General features: G+C 31.1%; 3 protein-coding genes across 3 annotated transcripts in view; 2 read left to right on the forward strand and 1 right to left on the reverse strand.

Annotated features, from left to right (window-relative positions):
- Positions 1-14,606, forward strand: part of LOC129605637 (probable WRKY transcription factor protein 1) — a 44,456-nt gene extending 29,850 nt beyond the window's left edge. Inside the window, exons 6-9 of the mRNA XM_055515526.1 lie at positions 10,434-10,721; positions 10,811-11,024; positions 11,111-13,130; positions 13,281-14,606. Of these exons, the coding sequence (XP_055371501.1) occupies positions 10,434-10,721; positions 10,811-11,024; positions 11,111-13,130; positions 13,281-14,184 (3,426 nt within the window). The 3' untranslated portion in view covers positions 14,185-14,606. The remainder of the gene's footprint in view (positions 1-10,433; positions 10,722-10,810; positions 11,025-11,110; positions 13,131-13,280) is intronic.
- Positions 14,607-15,081: 475 nt separating this feature from the next.
- LOC129605382 (NEDD8 ultimate buster 1-like) lies at positions 15,082-17,841 on the reverse strand. Its single transcript, XM_055515103.1, has 8 exons — positions 17,471-17,841; positions 17,290-17,413; positions 17,189-17,206; positions 16,946-17,134; positions 16,697-16,827; positions 16,397-16,639; positions 15,801-16,346; positions 15,082-15,647 (listed from the first exon to the last, which is right to left on the reverse strand). The coding sequence occupies exons 1-8, from the start codon at positions 17,591-17,593 to the stop codon at positions 15,201-15,203; spliced, it is 1,821 nt and encodes a 606-aa protein (XP_055371078.1). The 5' UTR covers positions 17,594-17,841; the 3' UTR covers positions 15,082-15,200.
- Positions 17,842-18,609: 768 nt separating this feature from the next.
- LOC129605162 (titin homolog) lies at positions 18,610-21,918 on the forward strand. The gene is made up of 9 exons (XM_055514746.1): positions 18,610-18,766; positions 19,211-19,548; positions 19,936-20,079; positions 20,332-20,649; positions 20,706-20,761; positions 20,941-21,006; positions 21,093-21,195; positions 21,307-21,741; positions 21,886-21,918. The coding sequence occupies exons 1-9, from the start codon at positions 18,610-18,612 to the stop codon at positions 21,916-21,918; spliced, it is 1,650 nt and encodes a 549-aa protein (XP_055370721.1).
- Positions 21,919-22,058: the final 140 nt, after the last annotated feature.

The raw sequence follows: 22,058 nt of genomic DNA on the forward strand, positions 1-22,058 counted from the left end.
GATAGTGAAAAAGCGTCTCTTTTTTGTCTATCTCCCGACAACTGCGGCATGACGTATTAAAGGGAATTCCCAGCCTAGCTGCATGATCTCCCACAGGCCAATGCCCCGTGTACACAGCCACTAACTTAGCTATGTCCGGTCGAGGCATCGCCAGGAGGCTCATTGATTTCTTATGGTCGTATTTCGGCCACGTCTTCCTAGCCGTTGCACATGTGCTCAGGCCCCTCCACCTGCGGTCCGCACATGCCACTTGGAAGCGGTATATATCAGTTTTGATGGTGTTTATAGGGACAAGAACTCGCTCGGCCCTGGAGCCGTCCAATGCCGACCCACATCTGGCCAGCCCGTCAGCCCGCTCGTTTCCTGGTATGTTCCTATGTCCCGGAACCCAGAGTAAGGTGATACTATGATGACTGCACAATCTCGTCAGCTCATCGTAGCAAAGCCCTACCAACTTTGAGAATATCTTTGGCGAATTTAGAGCCAGAATCGCAGCCTGACTATCCGTCACAATTGCGACCTCCCGGGCCACAACCAAATCCCTTCCCAGGATTTCGCATGCCTTCCATATGGCGAATACTTCCGCCTGGAACACGCTTGACCCGTTGGGAAGGCGATATGACTCCGATATGTTCTGAGTCTCTGAAAATACTCCAGCACCGACCCCATTCCTATCCTTGGAACCGTCAGTGAAGAGAGCAACATCAAAGCCTTGCAGTGGAAGATTTCTTTTCCACTGCCCGCGAGACGGAAGCTCAACCCGAAACTTCTTGTCAAGCTCAAGTCTAGGGATGCAATAGTCTGTAGCATCCGCAACCACTCCGTCCGGTAGTGACTGAAGGACATTGCCGTGGCCATACGGCCTTTCGTGCCAGCACTCAGCTTCTCTGAGTCTAACGGCGCCTGCCGCGGCCAGATTCTTAATATGGATGTCTGGTGGAAGCAAATGGAGGAGTACATCCATAGCGTCCGTGGGCGTCGATCTCAATGCCCCCGTAATGCTTATGCATGCAGCCCTCTGTACCCTACCGATCTTGGTACAGTTGTAAGCTTTCCCCAACGCCGGCCACCACACGAGTGAACCGTAAGTTAATATAGGTCGTACAATGGCCGTGTATAACCATAAAACCATTCTAGGTTTCAGCCCCCACCTCCTGCCGACCATCTTTTTGCAGGTGTAAAGTGCCGTACAGGCCCTGTTCACCCTCTCTTGCACGTTAAGCTTCCAGTTAAGTTTAGAGTCGAGTATGACTCCCAAATACTTAACTGCCGGACTCAAACTGAGCCGCAAACCACCCAATCGGGGCAGTCCAAAGCTCGGGATTTTTGTCTTAGTCGTAAAAAGTACAAGTTCCGTCTTGGCTGGGTTCACTCCAAGGCCACATCTTTTAGCCCAAGAGCTCACCACATTTAGAGATCCTTCCAAAACCCCACTGATTGTTGGAAGGTCAAAGCCGGAAACCAGGATTACTAGGTCGTCAGCGTATGCCACTGCCCTCACTCGCCTTTCTTCAAGTTGCAGTAGAACCTCGTTCATAACAACAAGCCACAAAAGTGGCGAAATCACCCCACCTTGGGGCGTTCCCCTACTAATGTACCTTGCGACACTACTATCACCAAGATCCGAATACAGGATCCTGGTCCGCAGCATGGATAATATCCAGCGTACCAAAGCATCTTCCAACCCCAACTGAGTCAGAGAATTTTCTATGGCCCACGAACCAATATTGTTGAAAGCCCCTTCCACGTCTAGAAAGGCCGCCAACGTGTATTGCTTATAATGGATAGATTGTTCGATAGTCCTCACTACCTCGTGTAGTGCGGTGTCTGTGGACCTTCCCCCGCAATATGCATGCTGGGAAGGCGAAAGTCGAACTTCCTTCATTCTGTTCCTGAGCCCTAGCTCCAGAACGCGCTCCAGCGCTTTTAGAACGAAGGAAGTCAAACTAATTGGTCGAAAATCTTTGGCGCCCTCATGGCCCCTTCTTCCCGGTTTGGGAATGAAAACAACTTTTACACGTCTCCACGACTTGGGCACGTATCCAAGGATAAGACAACTTCTAAAAACTTTTAGAAGCCACGGAACTATTAGTTCCTTCGTCTCCTGCAACATAGCTGGAAATATCTCATCTATCCCCGCCGTTTTGTATGGAGAGAAGTTATCTATCGCCCAGCTAACCTTCTCCACCGTTATAATAGCTTCAACCATTTCACTCGACACAGGCTGCCCCGGAAGGGAATCCAACTGGATAGCCTCCCGAGCCGACCCGGTATTACCCGGGAAATGCGTGTCCACTAGTAAATTGAGAGTCTCCATAGACGTTTTTGTCCATGTCCCACCCTCATCCTTCAGAAAAGAAGGACTGGTATGGTCCTTGGAAAGCACTCTGCTCAATCTGGCAGAATCCCTGGTACATTCTACAGTTCCGCAAAAATCCCTCCAACCCTGGCTTTTTGCGGAACGGATAGCCCTTTTATACTCTCTCAGGCACTCCTTATAAGGTTGCCAGAACCCATTCTTGTAGCAGATATTGAAGACATCCCTGGTAATCTTCCGGAGATTACTCAAATCTTCGTTCCACCACGGGGGATACTTTTTTTTTGAATATTTCAAAGGACAGGATGCTCTGAAAGCCACGCCCATGACTTTCTCAAATCTACTGATTTGCGCATCAAGTTCTTCGACTTCCTTAATATAGTTGTTAATATCGGGCATGACCATGAGCTTGGCCCGCACGATGGCTCTGAATTTAACCCAATCTGTTCTTTTAGGGTTCCTAAAAGGTTTGGGATTCCCAACTTCGAATCCCACCGTGAAGACTATCCAGGCATGGTCAGAATACGACCTTTTGCTAGATACCCTCCAGTCCTCGATTATACAGTTGTTAGTTTTGAGTGTTATATCTATCACATCTTCCCAGCCAGCAAACCTGTCTGTGCTAGGAAAAGTGAAGGTAGGGGTGTTGCCTCTATTTGCTATCTCTAGATTACTATCTAAGACAAAATTAAATAAAGACTCACCTCGTTCGTTGATCTCTGTGCTGCCCCAGAGGGTATGTCTGGCATTGGCGTCGCAACCCATAAGCAGACTTGCTCCTTCGGCTGCGCCAACCCCTGCTAGGTTTTGAACTTCCGGAGGTGGAGCAGGCCTATCATGAGCCATGTAGACCGAGCTCATTAATAGGTTCCCGCCGTTTCCTTCAATCCTCACCACCGTCATGTCTGCGGTACTGAAATTAGAGCAAAGAAAGGCTTTTATATGTTTTTTAGTTAAGACACAAGTTCTGATCTTACCTTCAGCTGGATCTACAATCCTGTAGAATAGGTTGTATTTCTGGGTGCCCAGTCCCTTTATCCTGTTACCGTTCACCCAAGGCTCCTGAATTAGAGCGATGTCGATGTCTTCCTCTTCTAGGAAGATCAATAGGTTATCCGAGGCTAATCTCGAATGCTTGAGATTAACCTGGATTACCCTCATCGCTCTTGCTCTTATCAGCCACCTCCATCTGTTCAAGGAGCTGGCTCGCTTCTTCTATGGCGTCCCCTTCTGGGTCCGCATTTCGAAATATTTTGAGCTTGGCATGCCGTATGCCAAACCGCAGTCTGTTGTCCCTCCTGTCCAACGGCTGTAGACTCTCCTCATTAATGAGAAGTAGGAAGGACTCACTGTTTTTCTGAGGTTCCTCCTTCTTGATAATTTGCCAATCATCCATCGGCACCTCAGGATTGGCAATCTTTAGGACCTTTAGCAACTTGTCCCCCGCAATATTCATCTTAGGGATCCAAATACGAGCCCGGGGTCTCCTAGGAATTTCCTTAGCTGGGATGAGCTCAATCTTGGACCCATCCCACGTATCGCTAATCTTAGCAACACACGAACTAAGAAAATCCCCGGAAAGCCGGTCCTCGCATTTGATCACCCTGTAGCCCCTGACTACCTCAGATGAATCGAAGCTCAGGACTTCGTTGCCATCGGTCGTTAGGAGATGTTCAACTACCATCTCCGATAATTTTGCTTCGACCTTGCACCATAATTCGGAGGACAACTTCAGGTTGGTAGACTTTCTGTCCACCACCCCAAACTGGAGATGATCACGGACCACCTCGCTCATTGTTCTCCCCTGTGCATGATTTCCACTTGATGTTGAAGGTCTGGTTGTCCCTGGCTTGACGACCTTCGACCTTTTGCTCTCTTGAGCATTTCTGTCTTCATCTTGAGACCTTACTCTTTTTGTGGTCTCCTGAGGCTTCGTGCTCTTATACGCATTGTACTCGTCAATTACCTTCTGGTATTTGACTTTGTCCTCCGCGTCTTTTTCAGAAGTTTTACCTTCTGCTTCATTCTGGGCAATCTTGCCTAAAATGAAGATGGCCTTCGAATATCTCTTCTTGAGTACGAAGGCGGGTCCTTTTGATTTTCTGCTTTTGGAACTATGGCTGGTTCCTTTAGCTTTTTGTGTAGATTGTTTTGGTGGTTTTGCTACCTTACTGGTTTCATCACCACCAATCGATACACCTGCTTCCTGACTGGAAGCTAGTATCTCGTCTTCTGACGAGGTGCCAATTGGCTCTTGTTTTTTTAAAATTTTTTTAATTGAATCTTCCATTTTGATCCCACGAGTGTGTCCGGAAAAACTGTCCATCCTGCCAGAGCCGACTTACCAGGATAAGGTCATCGTTACTCTCTGAGGCGACCCGGTATCAGAGAGACTCCGTTCGCGGTAGCCAGTATACCCCCCGGCTACCAACTAGTCCACTAGGCACGGGTCGTATAACACCATTGGATTGGGGGGGGGGGGTGGGACTTGTTGAAGATTAGCTTACGCTGTTACTTCATGCCCATGGGACTTGCTGAAGATTGGCTTGCGCCGTTACTTCAAGCCCGTGAGATTCTCTTGGTTTTTCTGGTCTCACTTTCGACCTTATCGGCATGGTTGCACCTTCCAGATACCACAGAATTGTAGTACCCGCCGACATCGCTCTCAAGATCATTGACCCTACTTAAGCTCCTTCACCACGGCAAGGTGGAATCCCATCGAAAGAGAAACTTTTTACCATTACAATGCCCATTTTTTATTAGGGCTTAATTATAATTATGATATTTTCAATAATTTATACCTATAAAGTACTTGCAAGAATTTTCAATTAAACTAGGCATAATATGCCATATAAAACTTTATAAATTTAAAATTTCCAAAAAATTTTAAATGACGTATTAGTATAACAATTTATAGAGCACATAAACAATATTATTATACTTTAAAACATCTTGCTTGACTGTGATTTCCGTTTAATATTTTATTTAGGTAAAGGTACTTTTAATACGTAATTACTTACCACATAGTTATAACACTTTTGATTGCATACACTTAGGTTCATCCAAACATAATTTTTTGATTGATCGCAAATCTTTTGAAACTTTTATAATCTTAAATTTTTTTTTTTTGTTATACTAACCATACAGCTAGTGAATAATGTTTACTTTTAAACAAAAAAAAAATAGAAAAATATTCAAAAATATTATAGTATAACAGTATATACGTACAATATTATTACTGTATATTTGTCTAAATGTTCCAATTTTTTAAATATGTAGGTAATTTTGCTCAAATTTGTATAAAATTTCCGGTCAGAACGACATTATTTTTAATTTTTTTTGTTTTTTTTTATTATTATTATTGTTGTTTTTTTTAAAACAAAATCCCACTTATAAATTTTTATCTAATATTTTTCTTTAGTGTTATAAAAATTTTAATAAAAAAAAATTTAAAAACCAAAAAAGCCGAATAAGCTAATTTTTTTTTTTTTATATTTTCAATTATATTATTTTCAAATCTAAATGTATAACATTTTTAGTTTTACAAATTAAATAAAAATTTAATTCCATATTTTACGGTTTATAGATTTTTATAGTAGAAAAATATACAATGAACACAGATTTGAATACAAAAGCACATTATTATCTTTCTTAGATTATTACAACTATACTTTACTAATAATCGCACATATTGAGATATACATAATACCTACATGTTTACATGCACATATGTATATATATACACACGAAATTATACTAATACATTATGTAAATTAATCGATCTTTTTCTTGTTTATTTTCTTTAATTTTTTGTTTTGCAAAAAATATAACAATATAAATATCAATGTTATACAGAAATTTTTTTTTTTTTACAAAGAAAAACTTGCTTAAACAACTATTCATGGATTTCTTCAATATTGTGTTGTGTATGCCTTTGCCTGTGCGGTTATCTTAAAAATTAACAAAAACAAAAATCAGAAAAAGAAAAACAAAAAAAAAATTAAAACCTTTATATCCAAAAAATTTTTATAAAAACAAAAGAAAACAAAAAAAAAATGACTTCAATTTTTATGTTTTTGTTTTTGGTTTTCATATTGAAAATGTATAACAGTTTATGAACAGGTATTAGAATATTGCAACAATACAAAACAAAAACAAAAAAAAAATTTATGTTTATAGCCAAAATTTTATTCTGTTAACTTTAAAGAAATAAGAAAAATAAAAAGAAAAAAAAAATAAAATTGAAAAACAAAAGCAAGAAGAAGAAAACCTGAATTTATTATGATCAAAAAATCTATTATATTCACTTATTATGTATGTTTACTTGTATGTATTTTGATTTTAACATTATTTTATTATGATCTATGCATGTATATATGTATGTATATAATAATGTGTTGGTATGTACGTATAACTTAATTTTATAAACAGGTATTCCATCCCGTCAGTAATTTTACTTTTTCCTTTGCAATTTTTTATTTATTTATATGTATGTATGTTTTTGTGGTAGAACAACTTTCAAGTTTCACTTGAAAAATAGTTGTTTTAAGCATGCCAACCGAATAAGTTCCTTGTGTTGTGTCGCGATCTTTTTATAAAAAATTATAAAAAATAATTTTTTATAAAAAAAAAAATAATAATATCATTTTTTTAATTTATAATCATATTTTTTTTATATACATTACATACATATATTCATATTCTTATTTATTATACGTGCGTGTGTGTGTTTAAGAATATAATAATTTATTAAAATTCATTTTTATGTTTTTTTTTTCATTACTTTGCCTAAAAGCAAAAACAAAAAAAAAAACCATCATATTACATTATAATGTACATGTAGTACATACATACAAATAAATATTTATTTGCATATACTAAAAGAGCATAAAAATCATCTACAGTATAAAAGAAATCATATTATACAATATAACAGAAATAACTTTTGAAGTACCTATATATAATAAAGTAAGTGGTCAAATATGAATTTTTTTGACAAAAAAGAAAAAAGAAAGACAGAAAAAAATGATTTTATAACAATGCAAGGTTTTAATAATTATATAAGTACATGGTGTCTTTTCTTATAAGAAGAAAAAAGGTACCTATATATATATAATATGTGTGTATATAAAAGTACTTACATATTATATCATTGAGATGTAGCTTACCTATAGCATTATATTGTGTATATTTTGGATAAATTTTTGGAATTTTTGTTAATAAATTTAAAATTGAAAGTAAAATTTATACATATATAATATATACATATAACAGTTATATATTAAATTATTGAAATTTGAAATATATTAAGTGTAAAAATGTTAAAAAAAAAAATTGAAGAAAGAAAAAAATATTTTCTATTTTTCTGCAAAATTTATTGATTACGTATGCTTTATTAGAATTTGATTTGTATCTATAGGATATAAAACTATTATACGGGCTCAACTCAAGAGTAGTATACTATTGTGTGTTAAACAAAAATTGATTTTTTAAATACAATAGAAACATAATAAAAGTAAAGATAATTAATTTAAAAAAAAATTTCATACTTATATCTCAAAATATTTTTTATACAAAATATATTGTTATACATTATATTAAACAAGTTTTTTTTTTATAAAAATGCATTAATATAAGAGAATCAAAAATTTGTTTTAATAAATCACAAAAAAAAAAATTTACATATTAAAAATTCAAATATTTCTAAATTATATTTTTAGAGTTATAACAAAATTTTTATTTTAAAAAAAAAAAATTCTCATCAACAATTCACCACAAAAAAAAAATGAAATCTGTGAACATAAAGGATTAAAATTTATGTAGGTACTTCTCAAATACTCATATAAAATACTATTGTATATTTATATACATAAAATTCTCATTATATACATACATAGCTAAATTGATATACAAAGGTACTTTTCAAAAAAAAAAAAAAATGGTAGATAAAAGTATAGCTGTTGACTTATTATAAAATACCTATACCTATTAATTTATTATCCGCTGTTTGTTTTTTATTATATGAGAATAACAACAGGGGTCAATATAACGCGAATTTTTCTTATAATAAACTTTTATACACAATATTATAAAAGAATAATGTACATAAAATGATATATACGAGTATATGTGCATATATACATTAAGTATGTATATAACTAAATCTTTATAACCAATAAATTTATAAATTTAGACAGTAATCGCGTTGTATAACATAAGAATATAATATACAAAGAACATAAACTTTTATAAATTTGATTTTGAATGTATGACATATGTAGAATATGAATTTTTGATGTTAGATTATACCAGAGACCTTTTTATAAAATTCGTGATAAAAAATAAAGAAAATTAATTAATTTTTCACTTAATTTCTTAATAACATAATTAATTTGTACTTAAATATTAAGAAATGTTATTGTTCTACATACAATATTACAGATGCATAACATTAAAAAAAAGTGTTATATTATATAGGGAGCTATGAATATATCATACTATATAAAATAGATAAATAATAAATATTTTTTTCTAAATTTAAAAGAAATCTGCAAAAAATAAATATTTTAATATTAAATTTTTCTTTTTCAAAAATAAAATTGATTGTTCAATGCAACCATTTTATTAAAAAATCTCTTTCGGGTTTTTTTTTTATTTTTTTTTTGTGATATTATTAATTTCAATTGAAGAAATTTTATTTTTTCTTTTTTAATAATTTTCTTTTAACCAATAAAGTATGTATTTTGACCATGATATTAATTGATTAAATAAATAAATTTGAATAGTGAATGAAACCTGTTTTAATAAATAAATATTTTGTGAAATTTTTTTCTTCAATTTTTAATAAATTTTAAAAAAATTTACAATAATTAATTATGTACTTACCTAAGTATCTTTTATAACAAGTATTGTTCAATGATTTTCAAGTATTGCTCCTAAAAGTATGCACTTTGCAGAATTTTTTCTAAAAAAAAAGGAGAATTCAAAAACGTAAAATTTTTTGCATCACATACGACAATTGTAAAGTATCACTGCAACACTGTCATTCCTTGCTGATGCTAGGGCAATTTTGTTGCTTGATTGACGTTTTTGAACATTTTTTTTTATAATTTTGGCAGTAAAATTTTGGTTTTTTTTCATTCTGTAAATTTTGAATAAAAATAATTATAAAATTTTTTAAAATATCGCAAAATTAAACACAAAAAACAACACGGTAGAAAATTACGAATATCCTCACTTATAAATGCAAGCGTGTTGAATAAAGTGAAATTGCCATAATTTTAAATTATTAAACAATTTGACTAATTTTTAATCGTATGTTTACAGATTATAATTTCTTGTCAACGATTCTAATTCCAAAATTTTATTATTAGAAAGCGAACAAAGAATAAATTTTGTAGTGATTTATTAAAGATTTAATTTTCTTTTTGTGTTCCTCCACAAGAAATTTCCTAGAAAAAAAAAGGTTTGCTCTTCATTTGATTTCATTGAATTTTTTCGGTTTTCTACAGTATACTTAAAATATTTATTTTCGCACAAAGTGAAACGTTCGCGTGACTATAAGCACTATCTATATAACAAGTATTGTTAATTATTATAAAGGTTAGATAAAATTGAATATTTTTATATAAAAATGTTTTGATTGGTAGGGAAATAAGAAACTGAAAAATAAATAATAAATGCGTTTAAAACAAAGACCTACTATATGAGAGAAACAGTAAAATATTGTACCTTGATTGTTTGTTATACTTGATTTTGGAAGAAAGTAAAACGAAATGTTGTATACTGTATGTACATATATAAGTATATCAGTCTTTATTTTGAAAAAAAAATATTGCATTTTATTCTTGCATTTAAAATAACAATATGCGATTTATACCTTATTCTTTAATGATTTTAGTTGGAATGATTTTAAAAATTCATATACCATTTGTTTTTAAAACAAATTTCGTTGATATTCTTCATGGGGCAATTGAATTTATTCATGGAAAGGAAATTATATCTATTCAAATTTATCAAATAAATTATAGAAAAAGAGAAAATAAATTTGGCATAAATGCATTATACAGAAAAATTCCAATTTTGTTTTTACATTCTAATAATTTTCTTTTTTCAGGTTTATGTTAAAGCGGTAAATAGCGGAGCGCAAAATTTGGAAGATATATTGTATTCTGAAAAAAATAAGCTAAATATTGCAACAACTGGTCCAAGAATAGTTCATCAGTCTACAAAAAGTCATAAAATTGTTGATTCCGAAGACATTAATCAAAAATCTTTAGTAAAATCAGACGGAACTCTAATAACAGAAAAAAAGAAAACAACAGAACACGAAGAAATTTTTGATAAAGATTCACCAGATAATGATGATTCATCTTATAAAAATCATGCGGATATAAATACGATTGTAAATTTCATTAAAAAAAAAAAATAATAAATAAATTACATATTTTAAAAAAATTTTTATTCTCGCAATAAATAAAATTTTTATTGTAGGAATCTTCTCAACGATTTTTTAAACAAAGAGATGAGCAAAATGTTGAATATGTTGCAGATGACAAAGTTATAGCAAAAGAAATGCGTTACGCGGCTGAAACCGAACAAATGGAAAGAGATGGACCTCATGAGGGTCCTCACGATTGGGATAGTTTATCCGATCGAATTCGTAAAACACGTCGTAATCATAAAACTATACTTCAACATCAACGGGGTAAGAATAATGGTTAAAAAAATAAATAATAAGTAAAATAATCTTAACATGATTAAGTAAACCCATTCATGAAAAAACATTTTTAGAAGCAGCGATCTTAGCTGACCGGAAAGATGCGTTGACTAAACGTCCATTAAATTTTGATCGGGAAGAAGAAACCCGGAAAGGTGAAACAATGAAATGGTTAGAGTCTCATTTTGGGAGCGAATCTACTGCCTCTTCAGATTCACGAGATGGTGATCATGAATCTGATTTAATAGAACCATCAAAAAAGACTTTTTTCAATGTTACTATTAAATCTAATCATACATTAATTGGTAACAATCAAAATGGATATGAAAATTATCAGCAAGGAGCAAATGGAAAACATTCAGATGGAGTTTTACATTTTACTTCAAAAGTATCAGTTCCCGAGAAGAACGCAGTATTAGCCAATAATAAAACAAAATACTTTCAAGGTATTTCAAATTGGTCTGAAAGACGAGAATCGAATCCGAAACACTTTGCATCAAAAGCTTTTAAGGACGAACTTCAGGGTACTGTAGAGAAAAATAACTTAAAACATATTTCTAGAGAAGATTTACGAATTATAAAAACCATAAAAACGGATGACAGTAATAAAAGAGAAAATTTTGTTGAGCATAAAAAGCAGCACTATGGCTCTAAAGGTGATTTGAAATATCATAGAAAGAGCTCAGGCGACGATATCGATGATCCCAAAATTATCAGACTTCAAAAACACGATTTCAGTTATTTGGGAGATTTAAGTAAAGACGGAAGGTGCCATAAAAATGTAAAAGATGATAGAAATTTGCATAGTTTATTAAAAATTAATTCTCGTTTGAAGCGCGAAGACTCTGGTTTCGTAAGAGATTCTAGAGAGGATGTTCACATTACTAATTTAAAAGATGTTGAAAATGAAAGTTTTGTAGATTACAAGCAACCAATACTGCAGAAAGATGAATCAACTTACATGTCTTCTTCTAACTACTTAGAAAGCCCTATAAAAACATCACAATTGGGAACCCCAGATAGTGGTATTCGTTCTCCATCTTCTGAACCATATGATATCAATATGACTTTTCAATCACAACGCCCATCTGTCCCAATTCGTAAAAGAGCTATTGAGAAAAAATTGAGGCAACAACCAAAACCTTTTATTTCATCGCAAACTCGAATTCATGAAAAGCAACGGCATCACGACGAGCCCCCACCAGATTATTCTCCACCACCGCGATCGCGTTCTATTTCCCCTGCGATACATTTACATCCTGAGGTTACACATCAACTTAGCTCCGGTGTTGAATATGCAGACAATCATCAACTATCGAATGGTGTTTCAATACAAACTCCACGTTCCAGATTTTCATCCAACACACCAATATTTAATCAAAGTGTTCAAAACTCTAATTTATCTACACCGAGACCAACGGTATCTACTCAAACATCACCTCAACCAAAACAACCTACCAAAGTAGGACAAGCTATTGGTAATTCTTTCAGAAAGCTTGTGGGAAAAATAAGGTCTGCAAGTGCCGAAAGAAAATTAAAAATGAAATCAAAAAGTAAAAGCTCTGAGCGATCTCCCTCACCTTTACTGCGTAATAAATCGCTTCCAAATGAATCTACATACCAACAGTATAATGTTATCGATAGTCATATCGGTGAAACAACAAATGAAAATAGTAATGGTAATAACTTCGGAAATAATGTGCGTGTGAATAAAACTTATTCAAATAAGGTCTTACAAAATCAACCTCAGAGAAATTCTGTAAATCGCGAATCAAGTTTTGCAAGCAGCTCTGTAACACAAGGTTTAAAAGATCGCCGACAAAATCCAAATAATCGGGAGGAATTAGATTCCTTATCACCTAATAATTTAGACAAAAATGCAGCTGAACTGTATGACAATGACATTTCGAGTCCAAAACAACGATATTATTTAGGTGAAGATCCTTATGGAAACAGTATTTTTGGAAAAGAAAACAAATACAAAAGAAATGTCGAAGACCCCAAGTATGAATCTAAAGCTGCTTTAAACGGAAATCATAGAAGAATAGGAATAATTACAAACGGGACGGAAGGGCAAGAAATTTATAGTCAAAGGTAATGTTTTAAACTTTTAAAATTATTTTTAAAATTAATTAATTATTTAATTTGATTTTTAAATTTCTGTTATGCGTTATTTTAAATCCTAACAGAAACACAAAACTAAAATTAATTACCTTCAGATATTAATTTTGTTAATAATTTTAGAAACGCAGCCTCCACGCTCGGTCGTTATCAAAAATCAAATGCAAAACACCTTGGTTCAACTCCAAATTTAGATTATCACTCCAGAGTGGCGCAAACACTACCGCGAAAATTGGAACATCGTCCTCAACATCATTCGTCTACCATCAACGTCTCTATTGTAAATCAACTTAAACCAGCTTACAATTCAGGACCGGCTAAACCTGCACGTACATATAGTAAACCTATACTTAACAGAAGCAAAAGTTTTAACGTTCATGGTATGAACGGTACAAACGATCCCAGTCCTATTTATTTAGAAAAACTAACGAAAAATAATTACACCGGTAATATACACAAGTCAAATCCACATCTGAATGAAAGTGGACCTCAACTTAAAAGTCCTTCAATAGTTAATTTAATAAGTCGGAGTCAAAAAGATTTATCGCGATTAAATTCAAACGATGACTCTGAAAATAAATATTTGAATTATATATCTGAAAGACAGAATATGGTAAAACCGACTGAAGAAGAAATGCTTCAGAGTGTTGTTCATGCGAACAATAGGATATATAAATACTCAGATGGGCGAAATCAGCATTCGTTGCCAGTAGAACCTCATTCATCGGTTGAGTTTATTAAAGACACTGCTAGTATTTTAAGACGAGGAAGCTCTAGCACTGAAGATTTTGTTGATTCTTATAATTATGTTTCAAAAAATGATAAGCATATAAATATGGGCCAAAATTTTTCTAAAGCTAATGTACCATACAAATCAATAGAGTCTAGTGGAAATGAACTTACTTCATCTAGTCGATATCGTAAAGATCAGTTTCCGAATCTGCAGCATAATGGCGAATACAAAAATCCGAATAGCAGTGGTGGTACAACTATAATTGAAGTCAAGGGAGGAAAATTAAGAAAGTAGCCGTATTTTATTCAACTTGATGAAATATAAAACGTTTATTAGCTGAGTTATGAGCGTTGGCTAAATAGACTGGTTAACGAATGCAACAACATGATTTGCCATAAAAATAACATTAAAATTCGCTAAGTATACAATTAAATGTCGGGTGTTAGTTCGATTTGACTTCGCAAATATATATATATATATATATATAAGTATAATATATATTATAATATAATATATATAGTATATATGAATATATATAAAAGTTATGTGACATTTTAATTTAATATTATACATATTTACAGTTAAAATTAAATTTTTTTAATAATATTATGTATCAGTTCGAATTACTAAATGCTAATTCAAAAAATGCTAATTTGTATCAACTAAATGCTAATTCAAAAATGTTAAAAGATATAAAAAGAAATGAAACTTAATAATTAATTTTTTATATTTTTTACTTCCAATTTTATTTTATTTTAAGCAAAAGATATCTACATATACTTTTGGGAGACAGATAAGGATTAACTCACGGAGAAACTAGGTTTCAAGCGAATCAGATACGTACTACTACTATACTTCCTTTTAGTTGTTTTTTTTAGTGTTTTATAGCTTTAACCTTATGAACTGCATTTTCAGAAATACTCAATATTTAAAGTTTTTTTTTAATAATTACTCACTGAAATTTTGGTGACTCACTAAAATAATGCAAATTATAATTTACTTTAACAATGAAAATGCATTGCAACTATTCTGCAATTTTTTTCATAAACAACTTGTTTGAATATAAAATTGATAAACTTTAAAATTTTAAAGAACGCGGTGGGAAAGCACGCATTTTAGCTTATATAAAATCACGCAATCAATTTTAAGTACATAAAATTTAAAAAATTCGATTTAAAATGATATACTCTAAAATTTAAAAAAAATTATTTATTAAAAATATTTCATTTGAATCGTTTTAATTAATAATTATAATTTATAATTAAAAAACCACACCGTAATTTTAATTTTCAAAATCAAATCATTATATACTATTTAGTTAAAAGTAATTTATATTCTTTTACAATATTTTTTTCTTCTACGAAATTCATATCTAGATATTCGTCTTCTACATTTGACACATCTTCAGCAAATCTTTCATACGCTTCTTTAGCTTCCTTCTCCTTTTTGATTTGCTTTTTAACAATAGAAATAACATTACATTTGTTATCAGTGGAAGGTCCAGCTACATTTTCATTGAAACATAATGAATTTTCATTTTCTATAACTTGTAAAATATTGTCAAAATCATCTTCAGAATGTAGTTTTAACAAAAATTCAATGGCTTCCTCTTTATTGTTCAGAAACGATTTCAAAGCGGTTTCAACCATTTCTTTTTTGAAACCTAAACTGCATAATTCATCGACAAGATCACACTGGGGCTCAACTTTTGGTATTTCTGCTTTCAAAGCTTCTCCATGATTTTGAATTAAATCGATCTACAAAAATAAATATTAGCTATTTTGTTAACGAATAGAAAAAAAGAACGAATGATTATTTTGGGTTGAATAATAAAATTAAGAAAACAAATTGAAAATTATTAAGAAAAGCACTAAACTGTTACAATCAAGAACCACAAAAATCATACTTACAGCTTGTGTTAAATCGTTATTAGTCTTTTTCAATGCCATGATAGCGATTTCGGTCACGAATCCCATTTCCACTAATGTAGTAACACTTTTTGGATTGACCCATTCGCTTCCTTCCAGTTTTCTGATTTTATTGCCGATGTCCAATTCTTTATTAGCCCTTTTCCGTGCTTGTTCTTTAGCTGCTTTGCGTTCCGCAATAAAATTTATAGCTTCATTTATATTATTATAACATGCTCTCAAAGCAATTTTAGTTTCCAGTAGATCATAACCCATATTTAACATGCTTAACAACTTTTCTTCATCTATTTCTAATTGTGATATTTCACTTTCAACTACCAAAAGCTTTTCATAAGCTTCATTGCGCTTATTTTGATGATAATAAAGAACACCTTGCAGTAAATGAAACCGCATGACTAAAGCCCGTTCATTCCCGATCAAATTTCCTTTCAATTTAAAAAGTCGACACATATCGCTACCATAACTTCTTTCAAAATTCTCTTGGCATATTTTTAGCCTTCTATCAGCGTCTTGAAGGTAACTAAAGCTCTAATAAAAGAATTCATTAACTTAAGAAACATAGTTATTTTGAAACAAACCTTCAAACATAAATAACACCATACGATATCCAGGTTCAGTAAGGCATAATTATCTACTTTATTCAAAATTTCAGATTGACAGGATGAAAACTCTTCATCTGATTCTAAAAATAAAACTAAAGCTTCTTCGTATTCCCGTCTTTTTAAGGCACTTCGACCTTTTTCGTATAGAGCTAATGCAAGTATTATTGAATTTCTTTCATTGGGTGGTAAATGTAATAAATTCCCATCTTGATCCTCCATCTAAATAAAATTTGTATTAAATACTAAAATGTTTGCGTACATATATTATAAAGATACAGTCAAAAATTCCTGGTTTTTTGAAGATAATATTAGAAAAGCATCTTCTTTTGCTTTTCTTACTCGCTCATGTATGTTAGAATTTTCTTCAGTGCTAACTAAAATAATGGCTTGAGCTTTGTTTTTAATACCTAAAATGAAAGCACAAGCTGAAATATATTTTGTAAAAATCGATATAAATTTAAGAGATGAATCTAAACTTGCATTACTATCGTAAATGAAATTTAAATGTGAAATTATTTCCTTAACCTTGTGAAATTAAACTGTTTTCTTTTTGCAAAACTTTTCCACCAATTATAATTTTTATGTTATTTTCATCACACTCGAGTTTATGAGATATATCTTCATAAATATTAGCTCCTAAGATTGTGGGAGGATATTTCAAGTTTAGAACGAGAAAATTGTCATTATCTTGATTTTTTTTTTTCACCACTTGCGCTAAAAAGTTGTTGCATTAAAATTGGTAGTTGGATAAATACAGATGATTTTTACCTTTAAGGATTACTTCTCCTAAAATACGAAAAGATTGAAATAATAATTTTTTTAAAATGTACTGCCTATTTCTTCTTTAAAATGTACTGTCTATTTCTTACCTGTTTGTTCCGAAAGAGCCCGTGCTCTCAATTTTTCAATTGCTCCATCTTGGAGCTCACATAACGCAATTTTACAGTCTGTCCATGGTATACTTAAATGTTCTGAAAACTCCTTGGCTAAAATCTTTAAAATATGCCCTTGTTTACCATTTTAATAAAAAAAAAAAAACAAAAAAAATACATCGAGTTCGCTTTCATTAGGACCAATTTCTTCAAAATAATAAGGTTCAAGCCAAAGTTTAACACCCAAACTCCTCAGTTTTTGTCTTACTTGTATTATTATATCTTCAGCTGACAAAGCCATGAGCTCGTTTTGTATTGACAAAATTAAACGAATGAATAGTGTAGTAGCAGTTCTCTTTCCTTATTTATTTTAAGCATTTAATAGAAAAGATGCTCTTTCCGGTGAATACAGGTCTGAATTCTGGGAGTTGCTTCTTGCAATTAATAAATGCTTCGTAATTTCGTCTTTATGTGAAATTGTTGAATTTTTTTATTATTGTTGCGAATTGTTTTTATTTGGTGTTTATTTTTCTTAAAAAAGTGTCAATTGTCAATAGTTTGCTTGTCATGATGAGATGACAGAAAAATACGTAAATTACATGGCAGAATAGTAATGGAACTTTCTTTTACCATCATTAATAGGGATGGAGCAACGATCGCTGAATAGTGATTTTTATTTAGTGTTATATCTAAGGTTTTTTTTAATTTATTACAGCAGTTGAAAATAACAATAAAAGAAATATTGTATTTTTTTTGTTCTCTCAGGGTGTTTACGTTTTTTAGTTCAAAGCTCGAATCTCATCAGATTCACAGTTGTCGGAGAATGTCTGTGACAAAATGAAAAGCTGTGATTTGAAAATTGAAGACATTTTCAATGGGCTATGTTTTAGGAGATCTGAATCGGCTCTGGTGTAAAAAACGGATGCGTCAAGAGAGCGTAGTAAACTTACAAATTCTTCAATTTGTTTTTCATGTTCCTGTTGTAAACAAATAAAACATTATTGTGTTTGAAATTTTTAAAACCGGCGTCGCTAAGCTCTTGTTGGATTGTTGACATAATTAAATTAAAATTATATTTTTTGTGTCCATCCATACAATACAAATGCTGTTAATTTTAGCTTAACAGTTTTTAACAATTATTATGGATAGTAAGTATATCTTTACGTTGCTATTGGAAACTTAAATGTTTTGTACTTATTGTCAAAAGTGTACAACAGTTATCTTAAAATAAATTATTACCATAAACAATATCGAAAGATCTATCAATTCCTGCTTTCTTTTCAAACATAAATTGATAATAAAAGTTTTAATAAATCAATGGCAGAAGAAATAAATCTTCATAAAATTGTGGAAATGCCAGAAAAGGAATTTAGAAAGCATATTTATAACTGGTTACGTGATAAGGATTTATCCAGGGAATTGCAGGCAAAACTAAGAAAGAATCTTATTGAAAATTTCAATAACACTCGCCTTGGTATGTATTAATAATTGTTTTAATGTAGGATAGGTATACAAATTTATTTTTTCTGAATTTATCCGGCACCTACCCACTTAGTTGCCAGTTAACGTATTGATTCAGTTTGATTTAAACACAGACATTTTTATATAGTAGTTTATGGATTTAAATGAATTACGATTTTATAAGTAATAAGTGTCGAATGTCTTCTGGTTAATCCATTTTGCAAATTTAACCAAATGTGGTTGAGTAATATCAATTTCTGCACAATTCATAACAAACAAGGCACAAATTTTATTTTTAACTTTTTAATCGTTATTGAAAAATACAAATTTACAAAAATGTTTTCTCCTTTTTAAAGATCCTAGTTAAAAGTAAAATAAATATAATAGACATTTTGAAAAAGCTTTGCTTTAGAATTGCATATATAACGACATAAGTACATTTATATTTATTTTTCAGGCAAAATAATTAATGTTCAACATAATAGAAAACAGAAATTATTTAAATCTCCCTTAAATTTGATATTAAATACTTTAGTAGCGGAACATCTTTATGTTGAAAACTGTCATTACACTTTATCAGTTTTTTGTGCTGAAATGCCTAACGAAATAGTTCCTCCAAATCTTGAAAGCAGAACCGATTTTCGCTTCTCAAAGGAAAATCTAATAGAAATTTTTGAAGCATTTGGTAATGGAAGCCTTAATGAAAGAATGAGAAATATTGTTTTAGACAATTATATGCAAGATGATAGCGAAGAAAAACCTATTTCATCTTTACTTTATGTAATATTTGAAACTGTATTCAAAAATTTGTTTAAGAAAAATGATGTAGCATTAGATGATTTTACAAATCAGAAACAAACAAAATTAAAACAAAACATATCGAAAGCTTCAAAAAGGCAAACAACTTTGAATTCATCTTATAAATTTAAAAAAATTTTTACACAAAATTTTCGATTTTTGAAAAAATATTTAATATTATTAACGGATAAAATGAAAGAAATATCAATATTCATATATAAACTGCGGCATAAAAACTCCACATTTCCAAACAATAAAAGTGAAATTCTTCCTGAAATAAAAAAAGTTCATCAAAATTTGGATAAAATATCAGAATTGCTTTCTAAACAAAATAACAACAAATTTTCCTCTTTACTTACTGCCACAAATGATATGTCTAAAAAGATGGAAATTTGTATTGACCATTTCAACAATATTTTACGAAATAAAACAAATGTAGAAACAACACCCCAACCAGTAGAAAAAGATTTTCAGCAATGGTTTTCTGAAGTAAAAAATACAAAATCAGGGAAAGAATTTTTATCAAAGGTAAGGTTTTTTTTGATATGATATATTAAGTTTACGTTTTAAGGAAGGGCAGAAACTATAATAAAGTCAAAAATTATTTTATTTTCAATTAGATAGTATTGAACGTAAAAAAAACTAGTTTTTTATTTATTTTTTAAATATTGCCGTAAATAATATTATGCACGTAGGTTTTTGTATGTAGGTGTAGCTTACATGTAAGATAAATAAATATCTTAAAAAATAAAAAAAAATTAAAATACCCTTCATCTTAAGCTTGAATCTTCAATACAAAAAATATTATTAAAACAAAAACATTGCATGTTGCGAAAATTTGAAAAAAAATTGGAAAACGAAAAGAAAAAGCTGAAAATAAGATATAAACAACATTATTTAAACAGTGAAAGATTTTTAGAAATGAAAAATACAAGCACTGATGGTTTGCAAAGTAATCCTTCAAAAAATATAATGCAATTTTCGGAAAAACCGAATGAGTTTAAAGATTTTTCGAAATCATTACACGTTGAAGTCCCTGATGGTATTGCACATAATGAAAATAATATTGTCGGTAGCAGTAAAAACGGAGACGAACTGGTAAATCAACCATTTGTATTACTAAATATTTATTGTATTTCTTTTCCCTTTCAAAGAACCTAGAAAAGTCTAAACAAGAACTATCACGGATTATAGAGTATGAAAAGAATTTGTAAGTATGTGTGGATTGTTTTTATTTGCAAATTTTCTAGAAGAAATTCTTTCAATTCTCCAGCGAAAAAAAGTATGATTTGCACATTTATTTTCTGTTAAGTACAGATGTGATTTTCTTAAAAAGTAGCTCTAAGATCTCTAAGATAATAATTTTCTTTCATTGAAACTTGATTTCAGATTAGAAAGGCATTCAAGACGAACGCAACAGGAAAAATGTATCGATAGCATTGTACATGAAGCTCGGTAAATATACAAAAAACTAAAAATTACTTCATAAAAATGATTGAATTTAAAGTAAAACATTCTTATGTAAATATTTTCGTATTTAGATTAAAAATTCAAGAACTTGAAAATGAAAGCTTAAAAATTGATGGTGCTTTTAAAACCCATTTGTTATCACAACGCGATCATCATGATAAATCGAAACAGAATGTGGAACAAATTTGGGGAAAATACAATTTAGAAAAAACTATACTACATAAAAAATGTAAAATTTTGCAAAAGAATACGAAAATTTCGAAATTTAAATCAGAAAATTTAGAGAGAGATATTACAGCAATATTTGAGGCGGCAGCTGATGTTAAAATTGAACAAAAGGATAAAACATTTTCAATTTCAAATGATGAAGATGGTTATGATACGACAAATAGTATTGTATTCGAAAATCCATTTAAAGAAACCCAAAATAAAGTGTCAGCAAAATTGCGGTCTTCCCAGAATAAAAATTTGAAAGAAAATTACTATTTAGGCAACGATAAAGATACTTTAAAAAATAATGAGTTAGAAACAAAAAACACATATTTGCCAATTACAGTTGAATATCGCGAAGAAATCAATGATCAACAACAAAACTTCAATAAAACAAAATTATTTAAATCGTTTCAAGATAACCAGAAAGAAGAAATGCACACAAAGAAAAATAAACAACCGTTTCCTCACAATGAAAGCGATTCAAAAGCACATATTGAAGAAATTTCGGCAATAAAAAACAGTCATTTATTAAATATACCTAGTCGAAGCAATAGTCAACATTCTGAAGAAAATCTAAGCGGAGATCAATCGAAAAAGGAATTAACAAAGAAAAAAAACAAAGAATCAGGATATTTACAAAATATATTTCAGATCAATTCTTTTGGGAAAACTAAAGAAAATTGAAAGCAAAATATTTGAATCCTCACTATTCTTGATAACTGAATCTGGCATAATGGACTGAAAACTTTTTAATATAAGTATATTACGTAGTTTTATTATAAGGTAATTTTTATGATTTCATTCAATTTATTAATTAATAATAA

Source organism: Condylostylus longicornis, unplaced genomic scaffold (assembly GCF_029603195.1).
Source record: "Condylostylus longicornis isolate FDR11 unplaced genomic scaffold, ASM2960319v2 ptg000013l, whole genome shotgun sequence".
Taxonomy (NCBI): domain Eukaryota; kingdom Metazoa; phylum Arthropoda; class Insecta; order Diptera; family Dolichopodidae; genus Condylostylus; species Condylostylus longicornis.